A 23,059-nucleotide genomic window follows, 5' to 3' on the forward strand; every position below is an offset into this window, starting at 1 on the left:
ATATCCGTGGCTGCCTACGTACCCTACTCAGCCTTCTAGGCCCTCCCACTCTCAAGAGACTTCCTGGATGGCGCTCACCCTAGCCCGCTGGAAGAGGCTGGGCCCCGGCCCTGCCATTGGTGGATGGGAGCGCAGGTGGGCGGAGCCTTGGGAGAATGGACTACTAGCAAGCTAGCTTGAGGCGAGGGCTGGCCATGCTCCGCCGGAAGGCGCCTTGTTCTCCGAGAGGGTGAGTTGAAACGCTGAGTGTGGATAGGAGGAACCCGGACTAGTTCAGGTAGGCTTCCCGCTCACACCCACTTCTCAGTGCTGCTCCCGGAGTTTTTGCAGAAGCGAAGGTCCTTAGGATGACTTCGCTGGCTCCCGCCCCCCCCACCCCTCCCCGTCTCCCAGTTGTGAGGGATCAGGTGCTGGGTGATGCTCTGGACTGAACCATTCTCCTTTGTGAGAGGCTGGGGGAGAGGGCGGCTGCCGGGCCGCGGGCTCCGAGCAGGGCCACGCCGCGAGGGGACTGCTTGGGCCGCTGTGGAGTTTTTAGGGCTTGGCATTGCATTGCTGGGCGTGGTGCAGATCGGAGGCAGCGCCTTGTTCTCCTTCCCCCGTTCGAGGAAGGGAAAACTCCCCGGCTCCGTTTGGTTACTCCGTACTCTGAACTCAGAAGTGGGAGGTTAGGGTTCTCCTTCCTTTCCTGCTTTCTTTTTTTCTTCTTTTTTTCTTCTCTTGTATTTTAATAATGAAGGTGGGTAGGAAAGCCTGAGGTGAGCGCGTGTGGATGGTTATTGTTCTTGCGTAGGAGTGATTTCTCCGGGTCTTGGGGGTGGGGTGGGGTGGTGAAGAGCAAGCTGTCGGAGAGTGTTTGGAGACGGTGGGGAGACAGCCGCTGAAGCCTCGGGTCTCCCTTGACAGGTCTGCAGCGCTCACTGCTTTTCTGTTGCATTATATAAACTTCACCGGCAGAAGCCCCCTCCCCCTGCCTCCTAGCCGGTGCAGTTTCTTTATTTACCTGTCTCCAGTGTCTGCTACTGCAGCAGCTGTGCAAATGCAGCAGCTCAAGCCTCTTCAGGGGCGGCCCTGAAGTCACTGAGGTCTTTGCACAAGAGGTATATATGGTGGGCCAGTCTTTCTTCGGTGACTGAGCGAAGTGAGGCAGAAGTCACAGATTTAGGACTCCATGCTATTTCCTTTTAAAGAATTGAGAGTGGAGCGCCCTGCACCTAAGCCAGGGGAGCTGCATGAGCAGCGTCTGCTGCACCCTCACATCGCATCAGCATGCACAGATCATTCCCATGTCCTCAGTCTGTCCGAGTGTCTCGGGCTATCCTTGGCAGTAGCCCGAAGTCCCTTATGGTATGGAGGCACATCAGATACTAGAAAGTGAATTTGTGATTTGGATAATATCTTCTGTTGAAGGGTTTTCTGGGAATGGTCAACCAGTAGGTTTCAGAACAAATTCTGATCAACCTTGTACGGTCAGAAGTGGAGAACTTCTTATTCAAATATTTTGGAATTGTCCCAGCCCTCAAAAGAAGTTGGGAGAAAAGCAACATTTGCCATTTAAGAAAACCTTTTGTTGCCAGCGTGCAGTGCCAGTGGGCCTGCCAGACAAGGTGAAGGACATTGCCAAAGAGAGGGTAGATGTGTGTGGAGAGACAGCGTTGGAGGGAGGTTTAAAACTAACAGCAAAGGAGTAATGCATTGGGGTAGGGATTTGAGGGAGCAATGTGTGGGGTGGGTACTCCACACAGTTCACACCTTTAACCACATTTGGTCCGTCCTGGCTTTCTGATCTTTTGATTTTGTCAGGTCTCAGATAGACAAAGTCCATTTAGATTTGGATAGAAAATACGTTTGTTTAACTAGTTGGGAATCACTAGGAAATGTAGATCTGGTATGTTCTAGGATGGCCTTCTCTGTAGCACCACTGGATGATTAGGTAGAGGAATTCTGGCATTGTGATACTACTGCAGAATTTTATTGTAACAGGAAAAAAAATTGACTTTATAAGAAGGATTGAGTTTTTGATAGGTAATGGAGGATGATAAGAAAGATCATTCTTTCAAAGAAACCGTTGTACACATTTTTGAAAAGAATAAGAATTTTCTAAACACTTAAGATTAATCTGTGGGTGCCCAAACCACTTGGTTTTGGAAAGGATGAAGTTGGATATTCTCATCTGTATAAGGCCTGTAACACTGAGTTGAATGCTAAATGCTTTAGCAATACTGTTTGCTATTAGCCCTGGAAGAGTTAAGCTGTCTTCTGAGTTTTCATTGAACCTAACACCTAGGAGAAAAACTGAAGGCAAATATTTCTCTGGAGTCTGTACCCTCTGGTTGGTCTACTTCTGGACTTGGATTTGAGCAAGTCCTATCTTCAGGTCGTTGAATGACCTGACCTTGTACTACTGTGACCACACTGGTATTTACCGTTTTACCTTTAGTGTTAGATTCACTGATAGACTGTCCTGTCACTGAACATTCACTGACATTGTGCTTTTGTTGCCTGTTTAGCTCAGACCTTTATTTACTTACTTATTTCAAAGGCAGAGAGACATTTTTTCCACTGGTTTACTCCCTAGATCTCCACAACAGCCGGGGCTGAAACCAGGAAGCCAGGAGCCTGGAACTCTATCTAGGACTCCTAGATGGGTGGCAGGATCCCAACTATTTGAGCCATCGCCTGCTGCCTCCCAGGGTGCATGTTAGCTGGAAGCTGGAATCAGAAGTGGAGCCCAGTGGGTGTCCTATGTGGCATCTTAACCACTGTATCAAATGCCTGCCTCTAGGTGAGACCTTTTAAAGAATGTAAAGAGATTCTGATTTTCAAGATATGATTCCCTTGGTATCTAGAACCAAACTGACAGTCATATTCCTGTGTAACAGAAGTGTTATAAGAACAGTTTTCTTTGCCTGAAAGTTTGTTTGACCATTTGCTACAGTCTAAATTCTGTCCTGCATTACAAATTTTTCCCCTTAACCTCTCAGTTTTATTTTGCATGTATGTATAAAGTCATAATTAGTTCTCTTGTGTGTGTATGTTTTCTATTTCACATATCTTTTAAAATTTTCATTATTCAAATATTTGTATTAGAAAATGAGTCTACCTATTTATAGTTACTGAATGTTTTAAATGTCCATCTTCAAGTTTTCTCATCAGGCTGTTCTGTAGGTAACATTTAATTGGCCCTTTTATTACTCATTACTTTCTGTCCTTCACTGGGCGGTCGCTTGTTTAATGTCGCAGGAAGCAAAATGGTCAGCTGAAAAAATATACCTTGCCTTCAGATTGCAGCAGAAGACTTTCTCAAATAAAGCACTTAACTTCTACCCATTAATTATATGTTATAGGCTAACCAGAAATCCAGGAGGCAAAGATCAAAATTAACCTGATACAGAAAATTGCTTTGCATTTGTCTTCACTGGGACTGGCTGTCTGTCCTGCAGTGGAACAAATAGGGAACCTAGATGGAGTCTAGTGTCTTCACATTCAGATTATCCTGTATATTCTCAGCAGTTTGAAGATTTCCCAGATAAATTATTTACAGTTAATGTACAGTAATAAGAAAGGATTGACTTTGTCATTGAACGAATGAAACAGTTTGGATTTTATTTCCTCTCATTACCTCTAGAGACATGGTATTTGGCTTCTTTTTTTTTTTTTTTTTTTTTTTTAGGAGTAATTTATTTGAAAAGGCAGAGTAACAAAGAGAGAAAGAGAGAGAGAGACCTTCCATCTACTGGTTCACTCCCTAATGGCAGATAGCTGCAACAACCAGGACTGGGTCAAGCCAAAGCCAAGGGCCAGGAACTCCATCCAGATCTCCCACATGGGTAGCAGAGTCCCAAGTGCTTGGGCCATCTTCTGCCGCCTTCCCAGGCTCACTGTCAGGAAGCTAGGCTGAAAGTAGAGCAGCTGGGACTTGAATCAGCGCTCCGTTATCTGGAATGATTGTGTCTCGAGTGGCGGCTAGACCTGCTGCACCAGAGGACCAGGCCCACAGCTTCAGTTTATTTTGATATTCTCAGAGTATTTGATTTAAAAAAGATAATTAAATGACATGCCACTGAAATAACTAGGTAGTTAATTTCTAGGACTATGCCTCCTTTCTCCCTGTATGTCAGCATCTTAAATGTAGTAGTACTAATTTTTTTTGTAATGTCTCACCATTCTAGTAACTAGTAATCCCATAGCAACACATTTTTGTTTTGAGAGTCTTTAATTTTTTTTAAAAATATTTATCTATTTATTTGAAAATCAGAGTTAGACACAGAGAGAAAGAGAGGCACAGAGAGAGAAGGCGTGAGGTCTTCTATCCTTTGGTTCACTTCCTAATTGGTTGTAACGGCTAGAGCTGTGCTGATCCAAAGCTAGGAGCCGGGAGCTACTTCCAGGTCTCCCATGCGGGTGCAGGGGCCCAAGGACTTGGGCCATCTTCTACTGCTTTCCCAGGCCATAGCAGAGCTGGATTTGAAGTGGAGCAGCCAGGACTTGAACCGGCTTCCATATGGGATGCTGGCACTGCAGGCGGAGGCTTTACCTGCTATGGCACAGCACTGGCCCTGAGTCTGTAATTCTTCTAACACGATGTTAGTAACTTTCTGAGAAAGGATATAAAGTAACTAAGTTCTTTTTTTAAAAAAATAATAACTTTCTTTTAAGATTTATTTTTATTTATTTATTTATTTGAAAGAGTTACATAGAAGGAAAGGCATAGAGAGAGAGAGAGAGATGGATGTTCTGTCCACTGGTTCACTCCGCAAATGGTCACAGTGGCTGGAGCTGGGCCAGTCAGGAGCCAGGAGCTTCTTCCAGGTCTCCTATGTGAGTGCAGGGGCCCAAGCACTTGGGCCATCTTCCAGTGCTTTCCCAGGCACATTAGCAGGAAACCGGATTGGAAGTAGAGCAGCTAGAGCTTGAATTGGCACCCATATAGGTTGCTAGCACCGCAGGCAGCTGCTTTACTGGCCCTGCCATGGTGCCGGCCCCAGTAACTAACTTGTTAATTTCATTTAAGAAGGAGGATATTCAAGAGCTGTGAAGCCTTCAGGTTTCTCAAATTGTTACTTGTTGTCATTATAGAAACTTTTGCAATTTCCTTCTTTCTTTTTTTCTTTCACTGTATATTTTGGAAATACACTGCATCTTTAGGGATTACTGCTTTGAGATATGGATAGTCAGAGGTATATTGGCCTGTTGGTGATAGGGGAATTTCCTTTTTGGTTGGTTCTATAAGAAATCAGGGACTTAAGATTTATTTATTTATTCATTTGAAAGGCAGAGTGACAGAGAGAAAGCGAGAGAGAGAGAGAGAGGGAGAGAGGAAGAAGAAAGTCTTCTGTCCACTGTTTTACTCTCCAAATGGCCACAACATCTAGGTCTGGGCCAGGCCAAAGCTAGAAGCCAGGAACAACGTCTGGTTTTCCCATGTGGGTGGCAGGAGCCAAAGCACTTGGGCCATCACCTGCCGCCTTCCTAGGCTTATTAGCAGGAAATTATCTGAAGCAGAGTAGCTGGGATTTGAACCAGCACTCTACTAGGGGACGTTGGTGTCAAAAGCAGCGGCTTAACCTGCTGCCCCTTTTCTGGATTTTTGAAGGGGACACCACGTTGCATGAGAACTTAACTTCTACTCTGTTTTATTCTTAATTGGTTCTGCTCAGTACTCATTTTTTCCCTCCCTTTCTAGGTGTAAGAGACACATGAGTCAGCTCTTCCTTTATTTCCATATGAATTCTATAAACTGCCGAGCTTTTGCCTGTTCTACAGATATACCTCTGTTGGGCACCTTTTGAAATGAGATCTTAAATATATATGGTAATGGTCACATCCTTTTCAATGCTTTCCTGAAAGTCAAGGGAATCAAAAGCTAAGGCCGCTGGATCTGGGCATGTGAAAACTATGGAACAGCCTAGTTAGTTGGAGAACTATGTTACCGCAAGCAGGTATTGTGGAGTAAATGGAGACTTGTGAAATAGAAATAGACACTGCGTATTCCTGCCAACATGAAAATGATGAGTTGAATTACCTGGGATGTTGCCGTTGACACCATCGGTAGTTGACGTCTGCTGCGTGGTTAGGAGGTTAAAGGGCTGTGCTGCGGCCTCAGCGTGGTAGTACTGGAGTCCTTTCATCCTGCCCAGCAGTCCTGCTATTCTAATTGCGGAGCTTTCCTAGCTCTTTCAGTATCCCACCATTCTGCTTGGCACATCCGCTCTGCCAAGTCTTTGAGGAGTCATTTTGCTTTGAGAGAAGCTTTTAGTAGGACTGTTTTAAAATATTGGACAGGGAATAATAAATCCCTTTTTATTTGCTTACTGTGTACCAAACGTTGTGCATTATCTTTTAATCTGTAGAATAACCCCGAAATGTATGTGATGTTAACTTCATTTTACAGAATAGGCAAAAAGACGTAGAAGGTTAGATAACTCGACCAGAAGTAAGACTTTGCTCTGACTTACAGCCCTGTTTATTATCCAGCCTGCTCCCACTTAAAAATCCAGTGTTGACCCCTGTGAGAGAGAACTGAGAACTGTTTTTGATACTAGACAGGTAGCCAGTTAAACCAATACTTTTAGTGGTTGTAGAACCTTGAGAATATAGAATTTCTTTTTTGTCTTTGTATCTCTGTTAAAAGAAGAATAGTTTGTTTCTTTTATTTAACTTAGTTATTTTGAAGATAAGATTATGTGAAATACTTTCTCTGCAGAGGAAAATCACTTGGTCAGCCTTGCATATAACTTCATTTTTTAGCCAGTACAAGTCAATTTAGCCCACTGTATTTTCATCATTCCCATGTCACTGGAGTCAGTTTTTGTGCCTACAGGCACAAGTCTGATCGTAACAGAGCTCTATGATGCCCCCCCCCCCAATTTTTTTTTTCAATGTCAATGTTGCAGTGAAACAATCTCTCATAGCCTCTAGTTGAAGTTAGTAAATATATTTTTCTGCTAGGCTGAACAAATGTGTGTGTGCTTAGCTTAGTTAAAATAGGGCAGATAGGGATGCATGTAGGGAGCACAAAAAGGACCAGGAAGGACTGTGTTATATAAATTAAATTGTGTAAAATGGTAATCTAGGGTGGATACATTGGTCCAGGTAGGTAGTCCTCATCTGAAACTTGGAATATGATTTTCACCTTGGTGACTGTGAACCAGTGAAGAGGAACCTCTCCAGATCCAGTCTAACTTGACCTAAGGGCAATGATCCTTAAAGATTAGGCTCTTATTTTCTCTCTTTAGAATTTGCCAAAACTCCAGGGTTTTACTGGGGTAGGGGGAGGGAACTTACAGTGAGGTAGACTTAGAAAATTAATTCATGCCCTGTTTTGAGTCATAAAAGTATAGTGTCATCCTTCGCTTCCTGCCACAGCTTTAACTTGGTCACCACTAAGGCATTGTGGTCCTAAGCCCAGAGGGGATCACTAAAATGGCATTACTTTCAGTAGTGATTATTGCATTGCAGAAAACAGTCTCATGTTTATTGTATACAACGCCTTTTGGTATAGGTAAAAGCTATGTCTGCTACAGACCCTAAAAAGTGATCATGCTTATGATTTTATGATTCTTTTTCTGAATGCTTTTGATAGGAAAACATGCCACTGCCCATTTGGTGTCATAGCAGTGTGAGTGAGGGAAGCCATCCCGTTACCCATGCAGCTTTGCTCCCACACACCTTTTCCGGAAGTTCAATGCATTCCTTCAACGCCAGTACACTGAATGCCCGTTACTGATAAGCAAAAGCTATACTGAAAGGAGCAAGTCATACACAGTCCTTGCCCTTGTGGAACTTGCTTTCCAGAGGGGAGAGGTGCTTACTCAAATCTCTGCAACAAAAGAGAAGTACTGGATGTTACAGGACAATTTATAATAGAAACATATAACCTAGGGCATAGTATAGGAGAGTGGTTAAGCATGGGACTTACAAAGCTACACTGCCTAAACTTGAACGTAGTGCCACTTTTTCTAGCTATAGGATATTGAATAAGTTGCCTCTCTGCCTTGGTCTCCTCATCTGTGAAATGCAGTTATTTAGGCTTGTTAAGAAAATTAAATATGTTAATAAACTTTCATTGCTTAGAAGAGTACCTGGCATATAATGTGCATTCAGTAATTTTTTTTATTAGTTTTCTAGGTCAAGGAAAGCTTTTCATTGAAATATAGGTGTTAAAATGAGCTTTGAAAAGTAAGAATTAAATTAGCAGAATGGGATAGAACCAGTTAGCAGACAATTGCAGGGGCTGGTATTGTGGCACAGTGGTTTAAGGATCCCACATCAGAGCACTAGTTCAAGTCCCGGCTACTCGGCTTCTGATCCAGCTCCCTGCTAATGCACCTGGGAAAGCAAGGAAGATGGCCCAAGTACCTAGGGCATATGCCACCCACATGGGAGACTAGGATGGAGTTCCTAGTTCCTGGCTCCCGTCTTTGACCTGGACCAGCCCTGATTTGTGGCTATTTAGGGAACCAGTAGATGGAAGATTTCTTTCTCTGTGCCTCCCCTTCTCCCCTTGTCCTTCTGTTTTTCAAATAAATAGAATAAAAAAAAAAAAATCCCAGCTCTCTGTTTTAAGAAGGCAATTGCAGCAGCCTGAGAAGTGAAGATGGTAAATTGAACCAAGTGGCAGTAGAAGCAGAAGTATATGGATTTGATGGATACTTGGGAGATAAAGACATTATTTTGAAATATTGGATATTAATGTTAAGGAACGGGGTTTCTGGTCTCTGCAACAATAACTGAATAGGAAATATTGGAAGATGATGACCCCTTTGTATGTGCACCTGTGGTGGGGGGGACTGGAGAGACTGCTAAAAGGAGGTATTGAGTTAAGCAGGTGGATCCATGAGGAATCTTCAGAAAGTTCATGGAATAGTCATGCTATGAAAAAGACTGCATGGACTTCGCTCTTTTTTTTTTTTTTTTTTTTGGGCATTTAAATAAATTTGTCTTTTGATTCCCTTTTTGAAGTATCCTTGTACAGATCTGTAAGTCGTAAGCAATGTCTTGCCCAGAGATATAAATGAGAGACATAATCATAATCATTTCACCATAATTTGTTGGAGAAAAGAACGAATTATAATTGAGACTGTATATTTGAATTAGACATCCTTGAAAAGAAAGGATAGAATGAAAAAAGAGAGCCAAGGACCAAAGGGACTTTTCAACAATTAAAGGAGTTGGTAGAGGAGATAAGAAGCAAAGGATCATTTATTTAAAAGGCAGAGAGACAGAGACCTTTTATCTGCTGGTTCATTCCCCAAATATCTGTGACAGCCAGTGCTGAGCCGGGATCAAGCCAGGAGCCAGAAATTCCACCCAGGTGTGTGTGTGTGTACATACACACACAGAGCTGGAGTATACACTCACACTTATAGTATTAGCTCGCTGAAGGAAGGCAAAAATAGATTTTTTCCCCCAATTGACTATCTGGGAAATATTTTTACCAATTAATTCAGCAATATTTGTTGAATGCTCAACCTAGTAATGTTTCAAGTACTGTGCTAGGTGTTTCATTAATCTTCATAAATGGCCCTGTAACTTGATACTGTTGTGATCAGTGCTGTGGTGCAGTTGTTTAAGCTATGGCCTGTAGTACTGGCACTGGGCACTGGTTGGAGTCCTAGCTGCTCCATTTCTTTTTTTTTTTTTTTTTAACAGGCAGAGTGGACAGTGAGAGAGAGAGAGACAGAGAGAAAGGTCTTCCTTTTGCTGTTGGTTCACCCTCCAATGGCCACCGTGGCAAGCGCTGCGGCCGGCACACCGCGCTGATCCGAAGCCAGGAGCCAGGTACTTCTCCTGGTCTCCCATGGGGTGCAGGGCCCAAGCACTTGGGCCATCCTCCACTGCACTCCCTGGCCATAGCAGAGAGCTGGCCTGGAAGAGGGGCAACCGGGACTAGAACCCGGTGTGCCGGCGCTGCTAGGTGGAGGATTAGCCTATTGAGCTGCGGCGCCGGCCGCTGCTCCATTTCTGATGCAGCTTCCTGCTAATGTGCATGGGAAAGCAGCAGATGATGGCCCAAGTGCTTGGGCCCCTGCCTCCCACGTGGGAAACCTGGAAGAAACTCCTGATTCCTGCCTTCAGCCTGGCCCAGTTGCAGCCATTTGGGGAGTGAGTCAGGTGATAGAAGACCTCTCTCTGTCTTTTCTTCTTTTCTCTGTAACTCTGACTTTCACATAAATAAATAAATCTAAAAAAGAAAAGAGATTTATTTATTTATGTGAAAGAGTTACACACAGAGAGAGGAGAGGCAGAGAGAGAGAGAGATCTTCCATCCACTGGTTCACTCCCCAATTGGCTGCAACGGCTGGAGTTGCACCGATCCAAAGCCAGGAGCCAGGAGCTTCTTCTGGGTCTCCCACGCGGGTGGAGGGGCCCAAGGACTTGGGCCATCTTCTACTGCTTTCCCAGTCCATCCAGAGAGCTGGATGGGAAGTGGAGCAGCCAGGTCTTGAACCCATATAGGATGCCTGCAATTCAGGCCAGGGCGTTAACCCGCTGTGCTACAACGCTGGCCCCAAATAAATAAATCTTTAAAAACAACAATTTGATACTGTTACCTCCTTTATATAAAGGAATGAACTAGACTCAAAAGTTAATTTAGCCCAGGTTCTTTTGACTTAAAAGCTCATTATACCTCCATGTGTAAATGTAGGTAAAGTGCAAATTAGAAGATAATTATCCTAAGAGAGGACCAAAGTGCTGGGAAGCTCATCTGGACAGATAGGCATCCAAAAGGCTTTCAGTTTTTAAGTCCAGTAGGCATTTTATTTTATTATTTTTTAAAAGATTTATTTATTTATTTGTTTGAAAGCCAGAGTTACTGAGAAGGAGGGAAAGATAAACAGAGACAGCTCTTTCATCCATTGGTTACTCCAGTGGCTGCAACAGCTGGGACTGGCCAAGCCAAAGCCAGGAGCTAGGAGATTCCTCTGGGTCTCCCATGTGGGTGGCAGGTGCCCAAGCACTTGGACCATCTTCTGCTGCTTTTCCCAAACCATTAGCAGGAAGCTGGATTGGAAATGGAGCAGCTGGGACATGAACAGGCACCCATATGGGATGCTAGCACTGCTGACCTGCTTTGCCACAGCGCTGGACCCGTGATGTTGTACCCTTGCTTGTCTAGCTTTTCCTTCCCTACCTGCTTAAGTAGGCATATCTTATTCTCATTCTAAAATTCTTGTGTTCTCCTGGGTTCCTCCTTAAGATTTTCTCATTCTGGGGCTGATGCTGTGGCATAGCGAGTTAGGCATCTCATAAAGGCTTCAGTTCAAGTCCTGGCTACTCTACTTCTGATTCAGTGCCCTGCTGATGCGCCTGGGAAAGCAGTGAAAGATGGCCCAAGTGCTTGGGCCCCTGCACCCATGTGGGAGACCCAGAAGAAGCTCCTGGATCCTGACTTTGCCCTGGCTCAGCCCTGGCCATTGTCATTTGGGGAGTGAACCAGCAGATGGAAGAGCTCTCTCTCTCTCTCTCTCTCTAACTCTGCCTTTAAAAATAAATAAATTAAAAAAAAGATTTTCTCATTCTACCAGAATCTCAGATAATGAGGTCTCCTGGTAAGTGTTTTGTTTAGCCTGCATAGTGTTTCAAGTTTTTTGTTTGTTTAATAGTTTTCTGCATTAAGAGCTGTAGATTTTATGTAAAACTCTTCCTGATTTTCAAAAATCTGAAGTTGTGTCTGACCTTGAATGAGTATTTCCATGTGGCAGTACTTAATTACAGATAAATAGCAGCTACTTTCTTTAGAATGGAAATGGATTCTCCAGTTCTTCAGACACTAACATTCTCAATTATTGTCTCCCCAACAGTAGTTGTGCAGTTTTGCCTTTTCTTGGTCTACTCTTCATATTCCATGGGTAAGCTCCACTTTTGCAACTACCACTTAGACACGGTTAACTCTAAATCTATCACCAAATCAGACTTGGACTTATACAGCCAACCTCCTGTTGAATGTCACTACTTAATATGCTATTGCCAACTCAAACTCAGTGTTGGCTGAATCTCATCTTTTCCTCTAGACTCCAGTCTAGACTCCAGGTTCTACTGAGTTTTATCTCAAGTATTTCTGAGCTCTGCCCGTTTCTTGCTGTCATTATCTTTTTTTTTTTTTTTTTTTTTGACAGGCAGAGTGGACAGTGAGAGAGAGAGAGACAGAGAGAAAGGTCTTCCTTTTGCCGTTGGTTCACCCTCCAATGGTCGCCGCGGCCGGCGCACCGCACTGATCTGAAGGCAGGAGCCAGGTGCTTCTCCTGGTCTCCCATGGGGTGCAGGGCCCAAGCACTTGGGCCATCCTCCACTGCACTCCCGGGCCACAGCAGAGAGCTGGACTGGAAGAGGGGCAACTGGGACAGAATCCGGCGCCCTGACCGGGATAGAACCCGGTGTGCCAGCGCTGCAAGGTGGAGGATTAGCCTATTGAGCCACGGTGCCAGCCCATTATCTTTTAAATCACACAGCTGTTATTTGGGGCATAGTCATCTTGTTAGGATTCTTGGTTGCAAACAACAGAAATCACCTTTTGGCTAATGTAAGCAGAAAGTAAATTTGTTGGAAGGTTTCTGAGGCTCACAATGAGAACCTGGTTTAGAAAATGATCTGAGACCAAGAGAGGCAAGGACACGGGGAAGGTCAGGGTCACATCACTGAAGAGTTTGTATAGGATGCTGCAGTTAAACTCTAGCGTCTGCCATAGGCAAATAGTTTCTAACTGATTGGTTCAGGATCATCTTTACATTAGCCCAGCAAAGACAAAGGTTTCCAATAGGAGAACTTAAATTAGCCTTGGTCGTGTGTGACTTCTTGTCTGCCAGGGTTGGGAGGAGGAGACAGACTCCCTCTCCCCCTGGCTTTAGAGTTGCTTATAGGATGTAGCTTCCCACTGGAGAGTCTTACCTTGTTATTCCCACAGTATAGGAAGGGGGCTTTTGGTTGAGCAGATACCCTATATCTGGAACCTCACAGCAGCCTCCTAACTGCTTCTCTGCCCTCTTGTCTCTCTTGCCTCCTAAAGCCAGAGTTAGCTCTGATCATGTCATTGCATATTTCATGACTCCTCATCTACCTGTAAGAAATTTAAGACCCTCCATGGCCTTACCCTTCATCTATCCCTTTAACCTTACCTTCTTCCATTTTCTTCTTTGTGATTTACACTTCAACAGGATGAACTACAGCACCACTCCCAGTTGCTTCTGCCTGTCTCTTGCCCTTCCTCTTACTGCCACTGCTGCCCGAATGCTCCTTTCTTATGGTCCACCTTACCCTCTACCTAGTTAACTCCTTTTCATTAAGAAAGCATGTCCTTCGTATCTTTTCCTCATGAGTCCCTGTCCTGTGTGTTCCTGTAAGAGCCTCTGGCTGATTTCATTGCCTGTACTCCCTTGTGTTACTGTTTGTCACTGTCCTACACTTCCCCATCTCCCTGCACACATACACAAGTACACTCTTACCTACTATGAGTTGAGGGTGGGGTTTATGTCTTATATTCTTCATCTTTGGTTCCCTAACACTAGCAAATTACTTGATACATCATATACTCAATAAATGTTGAGATAATGAATGAAGAAGCATTTGATATAGATCTTAAAGGATAAGATTTTGATAACACAAAACAAGTGAATTAAAGGTGTCATATAGTTTGAAAATGACTGTATTATCTAGCCCCAGATGAGGGGAAAAAAATGTGTGGTGATAATAGGTTGTGGTTTTTTTGTTTGTTTGTTTTTTGGGTTTTTTTGGCTAACATGTAACCATTTGTGTAGAATAGTAGGGGTAGGCATTTGGCAATATGCCACTTGGAATGCGTACATCACATCAAGATGCCGCTTGGGATACCTGCATCCCATATGGAGTGCCTGGATTTGAGTTCTGACTCTACTCTCAATTCCAGCTTCATTCTTCTTCTTCTTCGTCTTTTTTTTTTTTTTTTTTTTTTTTTTGACAGGCAGAGTTAGAAAGAGAGAGACAGAGAGAAAGGTCTTCCTTCCGTTGGTTCACCCCCCTAATGACTGCCATGGCCAGCGTGTTGTACTGATCTGAAGCCAGGAGCCGTGTGCTTCCTCCTGGTCTCCCATGCAGGTGCAGGGCCCAAGCACTTGGGCCATCCTCCACTGCCTTCCCGGGCCACAGCAGAAAGCTGGACTGGAAGAGGAGCAACCGGGACAGAACCCGGCTCCCCAACTGGGACTAGAACCTGGGGTACTGGCGCTGCAGGCAGAGGATTAGCCTAGTGAGCCATGGCGCCGGCCCCAGCTTCCTTCTGATGCACACTCTGGGAAGCAGCAGATGATGGCTTAAATAATGGGTTCCCTACTACCCACATGGGAGACTTGTATTGAATTGCTTGCTCCTGGCTTTGGGCCGGCTCATGCTCAACCATTTCAGGCATTTGGAGAATGGATGGGAGCTCTTTGCCTGTCTGTCTGTCCTTCTGTCTTTCAAAGAAATAAATAGAATTCTAGTGGAAAATAGGAGTGGACACAGAGCATGTTAAGATTTATGTCTTGTGTAACAGAACCTTTGAATGAAGCATGAGGCTGATTTGGCTATCCTGTGCTTTAGAAAATTAATCTGATAGGGGGAGTGTTCAGTTAGATTTCTTTCTCTTATACAAGCAACTGCATAAATAAGAGAGATGGCAGCAGAAATGTTAGTCCTGAATTTTTTGCTGAGTTTCATAGTCAAATCATTCAATTCTATAAGTCTCAGTTTTCCTCATCTGTGCAATTAAATGGTTACGCTATGATTGCTGTAATCTTTGCCAGCTTCAGAATCTGTCACAGAAGTGTATTACAAGAGTCAATGGGACTTTGCAAATGATTGGATGGTAGATACAGGAGGAGCTTCAGACACACCTTTGAGGTTTTGAGCCAGAGCCAATGGGAAAACAATATTACTGTTTACCAGAGTGGTCATTGAGTGTCCCTAGCAACAGTGTTAACACTAGGGTCTTTTAAAAATAGGAGACCTAAGGTCAAGTTGAGCTTCTTCCTAGTTTGTGTCCTGCAGTATAGAAAGCGGTATTTCAATGTTGAGGATGTTCACTTTCCAGAGGAAACTTGAGGTCAGGAAGTAAGCAGCTGTTTGTAATAGCAGTTTACTTTGGGGGATTTTAAGCTTGCATACCATCCTTCAGGGGTTAAATAGTCTGGGGATTAGCGTGCTCTCCAGTGGCACTGCAAAGTGGACACTGACCAGTACGTCAGATGGGCGGAGTTTCAAGAGAGGTGAGGGCAGGGGGCTGAGTTTGGGGGTGAATAGTGTGTGTGTGTGCATTTTCAGGGACAGGAAGCCGGGAGCTGTTGGAGGGCACCCAGGATTACTATATAGATTACTATATAGGGCCACGGAAGGGTGCGAGTGTCAATAATGCAGGCCAGCATTATGGGCTGTGGCAGAGAGTGCTTTATTTTTGAAGAATAAAAGGCACCATAGCCTTGCAACGGGCTGACTCCTCAGGGCAGGGACAATTTGGCCCATTTTGGCGGGGGAGGTAGTTTGAGAAGGTACAGTCACTACTGGAGAGGGGTTGACAGGGTTGCAAGAAGGCAGGGGATCCAGAAGGAGGCGGAGCTGGCCTAGTGTGGAACCCTCCCTCCCTAGTTTACATTCTTTGGTGTGCAGAATGCAGTGTAGGTAGAAGGGAATTTAATCCCCAGGACTGGTTTCCCGCACTGTGAGACCTTTCTTCTTGCCAGGTCCCCTTTTTTTCAAGCAAGCTGCAGGCTTGCCTCGGCCCTAGAAACCGGATAGGCCTCTCCGTGCGCTCTCAACCTAACCCGCGGGGGAGGGGGAAGGGAGTTCCTTTTGGTCCCTCCCTTTGCGCTGTTTTGCGTGTTTGCGCCTGAGATGAGTGACAGAAGACTGCAGCCAATGAGGATGCGGGGCGGGCAGGCGCATCAAGTTGGGTTGCGCAGGAGGAGGGGGAACTGGTGCTGGAGAGACAGCGAGAGGGGCGAACCGGCCCCCCACGGCCGCTGCAGGTAAAGCCACCTCTCTCTCCCACTAGGGTGAGGCACAGCTCCTTTTCTCCTTCAGGGCTTGCCGAGCCTTTCAGCCTGCAGCTTCCGCCCTAACATTGCTCCTACCCCGGGCATCCACACCCCCCCCTCAAACCCCCCCCCCCCCCCGCATCTTCCCGTCTTGGCCATCCCCACCCTGGAGGGCACCCCCGCTAGCTCCCTCCTTCAAGTGCATGTACCTCATCTCCATTTTTGGGGCGCCAGTTGCCAGAAATCTGCCTTTGCTGTATGGGCCTTACTGGCACCAACCCCGGCAGTATGAGCAGGTAATGTACCCAGGCCCCCCACCCCCATCCCCAGTCGCATTTTCTTTCCATCAACCCCTCACTTCCTTACCTCGTCCCTTCCCTTTCCCTAAATGAGTGCATAATTTCTACAGTTTCTCCTTTTTCCTCCGAAAATACATGCTTTCTGCTCTCGTGGGCACCGATTTTGCTTTCCCTATTGACTCAGGGGGCTCACTTTCCCAGTCGTGTGTGCCCCGAGATGGCCATACCCCTGATTGAGGTGTGAGTGCTTTCTCCTTCAGTAATTGGAAAACAGAGTAGCCGCACATTTGGCAGTGAGAATGATGAAGATAAAGAAAATAGCCTAGAATCTTGATCTTCCTGAAGAAATTCCTGAGTGGCTCCCAGTTAATAGCTCCATTTCTTATGGTCTGTGTCCTTCTTGCCCAGACCCTAAATTGTGATTACGTTCACTTTGGATGTTTATTTCCCGTTTCTAAGATTTGACACCCTTTGAGTTTCACAGATGTCTCCATGGGACAGTTTTTCTCAATGCTTCCCTTTGAAAATTAGGTAGATGATTTTCATTGTAGCCTTTCTGATTATTTTATTTTTCAAGGAATTTCTCATTTAAATTAAGCTGCTTCTGCCCATCTTGTATTTCAGTAACATGTGTTTATGTCTGTCTGCAGCTTATCCTCTTGAAAGGATACAGTTTCAACAACAGGACTTATACTATGAAATAAAATAGTTTACCCTTTTCTGAGTCTTTGATCAGCTAGAGGTTAAGTGGACATGAGTGGTGTTTTCTAAAGGTGAATAGTATAGAAAAAGGTCAGTGTTGCTCAATATGGCTTTGGTTCAATATCTTCTAAGAGAATGGGCAGTACTGGGAAATGTGTAAATGGAGAATGGATGTCTTTAGTTCTGTTTATATGATTTTATCTGTTAGTGGAATCATCTCTGTTGCAGTGTTTCTCATCTGTCATAAATAGTAAACTGTGATAAACTCTCTTTTGAGAACCCATGAGAAATTTTATCCCATCTCAAGATACTGATAACCCTTCCAAGCCAGGCATGCTGCTTCCTCTGTCTCCACCCCCTTTCTCCCAGTCTTGTTTTTTTTTTTTTTTTTGGTTTTTTTTTGTTTGTTTGTTTGTTTGTTTTTGTTTTTTACACAACCTCACTGACTGAGACAATATTTTGTCCAGTTTCACTGAATGTAAATGTCCCAAACAATGATAAGTGTTTTTCATTTGGTAAATATAAAGCTATAATATTGAATACATGTTTTTAAGCTGTGCAGTTATCCCCAACCCTCAGGTCTCATTAGCTCTTCTAAAGGGAAGTAGCCTCCATCCCCTAGCTGAGAATCACTGCTTTGTTGTAAGGTATGGAGAGAGTGAGATGGAAAAATGTAGTGTAAATAGACTCCCGTATGGCAGGAAATGGGCAAGGGTAAGGAAGAAAGTAAAACAAGGACAAGAAAGTTCCACTAAGAACTGTATCAGAGATGGTAACACTGTAGAAGAATATCAGTTTTACAAGCTTTCAAGGCCAAGGAGTAGTTTTTTCTTTAAGAAGGTGATGAAATGAGGAGCTAGTCTTGCTATGTATAATAAAGTACTTCTTTAGAGGTTGGTTATTTGGAGATTATATAGATTGATGGCCTTGGGTTTTAACCTTAGTTGATAACTTTGATCCTTTCCTTCTCCACTGTCACTCCCTAAGATTTCTGTCATGAGTCTGATCATTGATTTGGAGTTATAGAAAGTGAAAAAGTGTAACCACTAAACTCTGAGTTTACTTTTGTGTACATGTGTGTGTTTCTCTTCTGGGCAATGGCCAGACCAAGGCTTTTTTTTTTTTTTTTTTTTTTTAATTTGATGGGGCTGATGTTGGCGTAGTGGGTAAGGCCACTGCCTGCAGTGCCGGCATCCCATGTGGCTGCTGGCTCGAGTCCCAGCTGCTCCATTTCTGGTTCAGCTCTGTGCTGTGGCCTGGGAAAGCAGAGGAAGATGGCCCAAGACTTGGGCCCCTGCACCCATGTGGGAGAACTGGAGGGGGCTCTTGGCTTCTGGCTCAGGCTTTGGATCAGCCTAGTTCCTGCCATTGTGGCTGTTTAAAGGGTGAACCAGCGGATGGAAGACTTCTCTCTCTGCCTCTGCCTCTCTGTAACTCTTTCAAATGGATGAATATATCTTTTTTAAAAAAAGAAGAAAAAATGTATTTGATAAGCAGACACGGGACGGGGTTGTGGTGAACAGCAGGTGAGCGCAGCTTCCTATCCTCTGACTCCCCAAATCCAAGATGCCTTCAATGGCTGAGACTAGGTTGGGCTGGCTAAAGCTGGGAACCAAGAACTCAATCTAGGTCTCCCACATGGGTGGCAGGGACCCAGTTACTTGAGCCATCATAACTCTCATTGTCTGCACTGACAGGAAACTGGAATCAGGAACCTGAGCCAGGAATCAAACCCAGGTACTCTGATAGGGGACACAGAGGTCTTAACTACTAGGCTATATACCTCTTCCTGATCCATCATTGTTAAGGTGTTCAGTCTTGTATAACTTCTTTATCATTTTTATTACCAGGGTTTAAATGATGGAAAGAGTATATAAGAGAGATGTGGATATACCCTGGGTGACCCAAAAGTAGTAATAGAAGGAGGGTCAAGAAAGCCAGAAGTATCTTAGAGGAAAGTTTAATCTTGTGAGCATCAAAGATAGTTTAAAGATGGGAGCTGGAAAGTAGGAGACTAGCATAAAAATATCTATGCAATTAATTGGGTCAGTAGAAATGAATTGATGGGCTAGGGCTGAAAAGTAATGGTACTTGACATTGTGGCATTAAGTCAATAGCAAGACTTTTGAATTTTGGGGCCTAGGCTAAACCAGTAGAAGCAGAAGTTTAGCCCAAAAATTGGGAAGGGAAAGATGAATGATAATATGATGATATATTGATTTTTAAAAGCTTGTGCTTAGGTCTGTGAAAGGTTAGGTAATATTTCAGAAACTGTTAGCTTTATTTCTCCCATTAACAAATGAAGGGATTGGTATTTATCTTAGTGGTTAAAATGCCAGTTGAGTCACCTGCATCCCACATTGTAGTACTTGGGTTTGATGACCTTCCTATGACTCCTAGCTTTCTGCTAATGCAGACCCTGGGAGACAGCAGTGATGGCTCATGTGATTGGGTTTCCTGCCACTCCCATAGGAAATGTATGTTGAGTTCATGACTCCTGAGCATTTATAAAGTGAATCAACAAATGGGAGCTTTCTATTTGTCTCTTTCTTAAAAATAAGTCTTATTATTAAAATAAGATTTATTTATTTGAAAGGCAGAGTTACAGAGAGGCAGAGGCAGAGGCAGAGAGAGAGAGAGAGAGAGAGAGAGAAAGGTCTTCCATCTGCTGGTTCACTTGTCAAATTGCCACAATGGCTGGAGCTGCGCTGATTCTAAGGAGCCTGGAGCTTCTTTTGGGTCTCCCATGTGGGTGTAGGAACCCAAGTACTTGGGCAGTCTTCTGCTGCTTTCCCAGGGCATAGCAGAGAGCTGTACCATAAATAGAGCAATCAGGACTCGAACTGATGCCCTTATAGGACGCCGGCACTGTAGGCGGCAGCTTTACCTGCCAACCACTATGCCGGTCTCACAAATACATAAGTTTTAAAAACGAGATACCTGCCTGAGATTAGGCCACTATGTAGGTAAGAAAGATATTAAGATGAAAAAATAGCAAGGAATTGTAGAAGGTACAGAATACCATATGAAAGAAAGGGCAAATTATAAACAGTTATCAGTGTAAACTTCTAGATAGGTGAGCTCTTGTGACACACTAGGTTAAACCTTTGCTTGGGTTGCTCACATCCCACATTGGAATGCTTGGGATCGACTCTTGCCTCCATTTCTGATTCAGCTTTTTCTTTTCTTTTTTTTTTTTTAAGGTTTATTTTATTTGAAAGGCAGAGTACAGAGAAAGATATTCCATCTGCTGGTTCACTCCCCAGATGATTGCAAAGGCCAGGGTTAGGCCAGGCTGAAGCCAGGAGCTACATCCAGGGCTCACACATGGGTATAGGAGACCAAGCACTTGTGCCATCTTCCGCTGCTTTTCCCTGGCCATCAGCAGGGAGCTGGATCAGAAGTGGAGCAGCTGGAACTCGAACCAGCGCCCATATGGGATGCCAGTGTCACAGGTGGCAGTTTAACTCACTGTGCCACAGCACTGGCCCCTCCAACTTCTTGCTAATGGGAACCCTGCAAGGCAATGAATGATGGCTGAAGTGCTTGGGTTTCTGCTACTCATGTGGGAGACCCTGATGGAATTTGTCCTAAAATGACAGCTATTTGTAGATATGTAGTGCGACTTCTCTGATAGTAAAAGATGAAAGATAATAGGTGACAAAGAAGAGCACAATTGGAAACAAGTCTGTGATAGTTTTGAGGACATTTATAATAGTTGACTATGTTTTCATTAATTCAGCAAACATTGTAGGAGTTAGGGGTATTTGGCCTAGCTGGGGAAACACAAGTTAAGACACCCACACTCCTGGGTTTGCTGCCCCCTCCAGCAGACCCTGGAAGGTAACAACAATGACTCAAGTGACTGGGCTCCTGCCACTCACTTGGGAGACTTGGATTGACTTAGGCCAGCTCCAGCTGTTGCAGGCATTTAGGGTAGTTCAGGTACTCAAACTCTATTTCTCTCTCTCTTTCTGGCTTAAATAAATCAATAAAATTTTTTTTTAAATCTATACTTTTCTTATTTTTTTAGTCTAAGAAAAGCGTCCATACTTATTTTTTTAGTCTGAGTATTTGAGAACAAGTGTTAGGTAGGAGAGGCATAGAATGAGCTCTTCTTTCTAATACATGGTGAAAGAGTTAACTGGGAGTGGGAAATGATAGGGATCTTGGATTGAGATGTATAAAGTGTACAGTTATCAAAGCAAGGAAGATGTGTTTAATATTCATGGCAAAACCTTGTGTGCTTTGTAAGTTTGACTGATGTGCTAACTACTGATGAGTCTGTTCTCTTTATGCTAGAGTTTCTGGGATGTTAACTCATAGTGCATTGTTTTATAAGAATAACTGGAATAGATTGGAGAAGAAAAAATAATTGAGTATTATTTGGAAATGTCTCCTTCAGTCGAGCATATACTCTGCTCAGATTTCTTTATCTGGTATCTTCCAAAAGTTGGGAGAAATGATATTAACCAAGAAGGGTTTCCTGGTTGGTCAAACATTGTTATATTCAAGGAAGAGATGTTTATTCTTCAGTTGTTAAAGAGGTGATATAGTTCCTTGTTTTTGGTAGTTTTTCCTTTTTCCAGTATCTTCCTTAACTTAACTAAAGCTCCATCTGTGGATTTCTTTACCATATTTTCAGCCATTTTTAGGACAGTTTTTCAAGGTAGGAAGCTTTCTGCTGTTTCATCTTGGAATAAAGGAATATAATTTCATTTCTGTAATGACTAAATGGTTCATTCCAAATAATGCAAGCAAGTATGTTAATTCAGGTTTTGGATAGCAACTGTGTGTGCTGTGCCCTACTGGTTCCCACCAATCATCAGCTTTCCATCTCTCAGGGAAGGAGGAACTGGGCTCTAGTGCAGGGTTGTACAGGCTATACATTGCACACATTCATAATCATCAATTTTTTTTTAAAGATTTATTTACTTATTTGAAATGCAGAGTTACAGAGAGGCAGAGGCAGAGAGAGAGAAAGGTCTTCCATCCATTGGTTCACTTCCCAGATGGCTTCAAATGCCAGAGCTGCGCTGATCCGAAGCCAGGAGCTTCCTCCTGGTCTCCCATGCGGGTTCAAGGGCCCAAGGACTTGGGCCATTTTCTGCTGCTTTCCCAGCAGAGAGCTGGATCAGAAGTGGAGCAGCAGGGACTCAAACCAGCACCCACATGGGATGCCAGCAATGCAAGCAGTGGTTTTACCTGCTATGCCACCGTGCCGGCCCCCATAATCTTCAATTTTTGTATATTAAGTGTTACCATTTTCCAGCAGATGGCAAACAAGCATTTGAATAACAGGCAACCTTTTAATAATTTGTACAAAGACTGTTTGGGTCTTCAGAGGATATAAACAAGAAACTCAAATCTTTCTAGTAAAATTCTGAATTTGAAAAATGCTTTAAATAAGCTGTAAACACTGGTGTGGGTACTTAAAGGAGTTAGAGGGACCATATCTTCACTAATTGCTCACTTGTTAAAGAGGCAGAGGTTCAGGGTCCACTTTATTGAGTAGAAAACCTTTGAGGGTGGGTAGTATGTCATTTGGGAGAGATGTTTGGGATAGAATGGAGTGAAGAGAGAGGGGGTATTCCAGGCAGAAGCTACAGCATAATAGGTAAAACTAAGGAAATAGTAATCACATTAAGGGAACTATATAGTCTGGTTGCCATAGTTGGCCTGGAATGCAGGATATAATATAGGAAATGGTAAGGAAAAAGTTGAGAATATAAATTGGAAACAAAATGATTAATCTCTTGCAAAGAAAGTTTTTTTTAACAGTATTTTTTAGAGATTTATTTTATTTATTTGAAAGAGTTATAGAAAGAGCTAGAGCCAGAGAGAGAAAAGTCCTCCATCCACTGGTTCACTCCCCAAATGACCACAATGGCCAGAGCTGAGCTTATACGAAGCCAGGAGCCAGGAGCTTCCTCCAGGCCCCCACACTGGTGCAGGGGCCCAAGAACTCAAGCCATCTTCTACTCTTTCCCTAGGCCATAGCAGAGAGCTATATCATAAGTGGAGTAGCTGGGACTTGAACTAGCGCCCATATGGGATGCTGGTGCTGCAGGC

At 43.8% G+C, this 23,059-nt stretch overlaps 1 protein-coding gene across 16 annotated transcripts in view; it reads left to right on the plus strand.

Moving 5' to 3' along the window:
• Positions 1-101: 101 nt before the first annotated feature.
• The window catches only part of CHD8 (chromodomain helicase DNA binding protein 8), a 66,693-nt gene continuing 43,735 nt past the window's right edge, over positions 102-23,059 (plus strand). For 5 of the 16 annotated variants that reach the window (XM_089309954.1, XM_089309949.1, XM_089309951.1 and 2 more), the window contains exon 1: positions 140-277. Coding sequence is in view for 1 of the 16 variants with exons in the window: in XM_070053906.2 (XP_069910007.1) it covers positions 2,746-2,785 (40 nt within the window). In the remaining 15 variants the exon portion in view is untranslated. Of the gene's footprint in view, positions 278-2,578; positions 2,786-15,884; positions 15,978-23,059 lie in introns of those variants that run through there. The other 11 variants (XM_089309952.1, XM_089309959.1, XM_089309953.1 and 8 more) reach the window with 8 other exon arrangements.

Source organism: Oryctolagus cuniculus, chromosome 12 (genome assembly GCF_051225735.1).
Source record: "Oryctolagus cuniculus isolate XC-2025 breed Fujian yellow rabbit chromosome 12, ASM5122573v1, whole genome shotgun sequence".
NCBI classification, from domain to species: Eukaryota; Metazoa; Chordata; class Mammalia; order Lagomorpha; family Leporidae; genus Oryctolagus; species Oryctolagus cuniculus.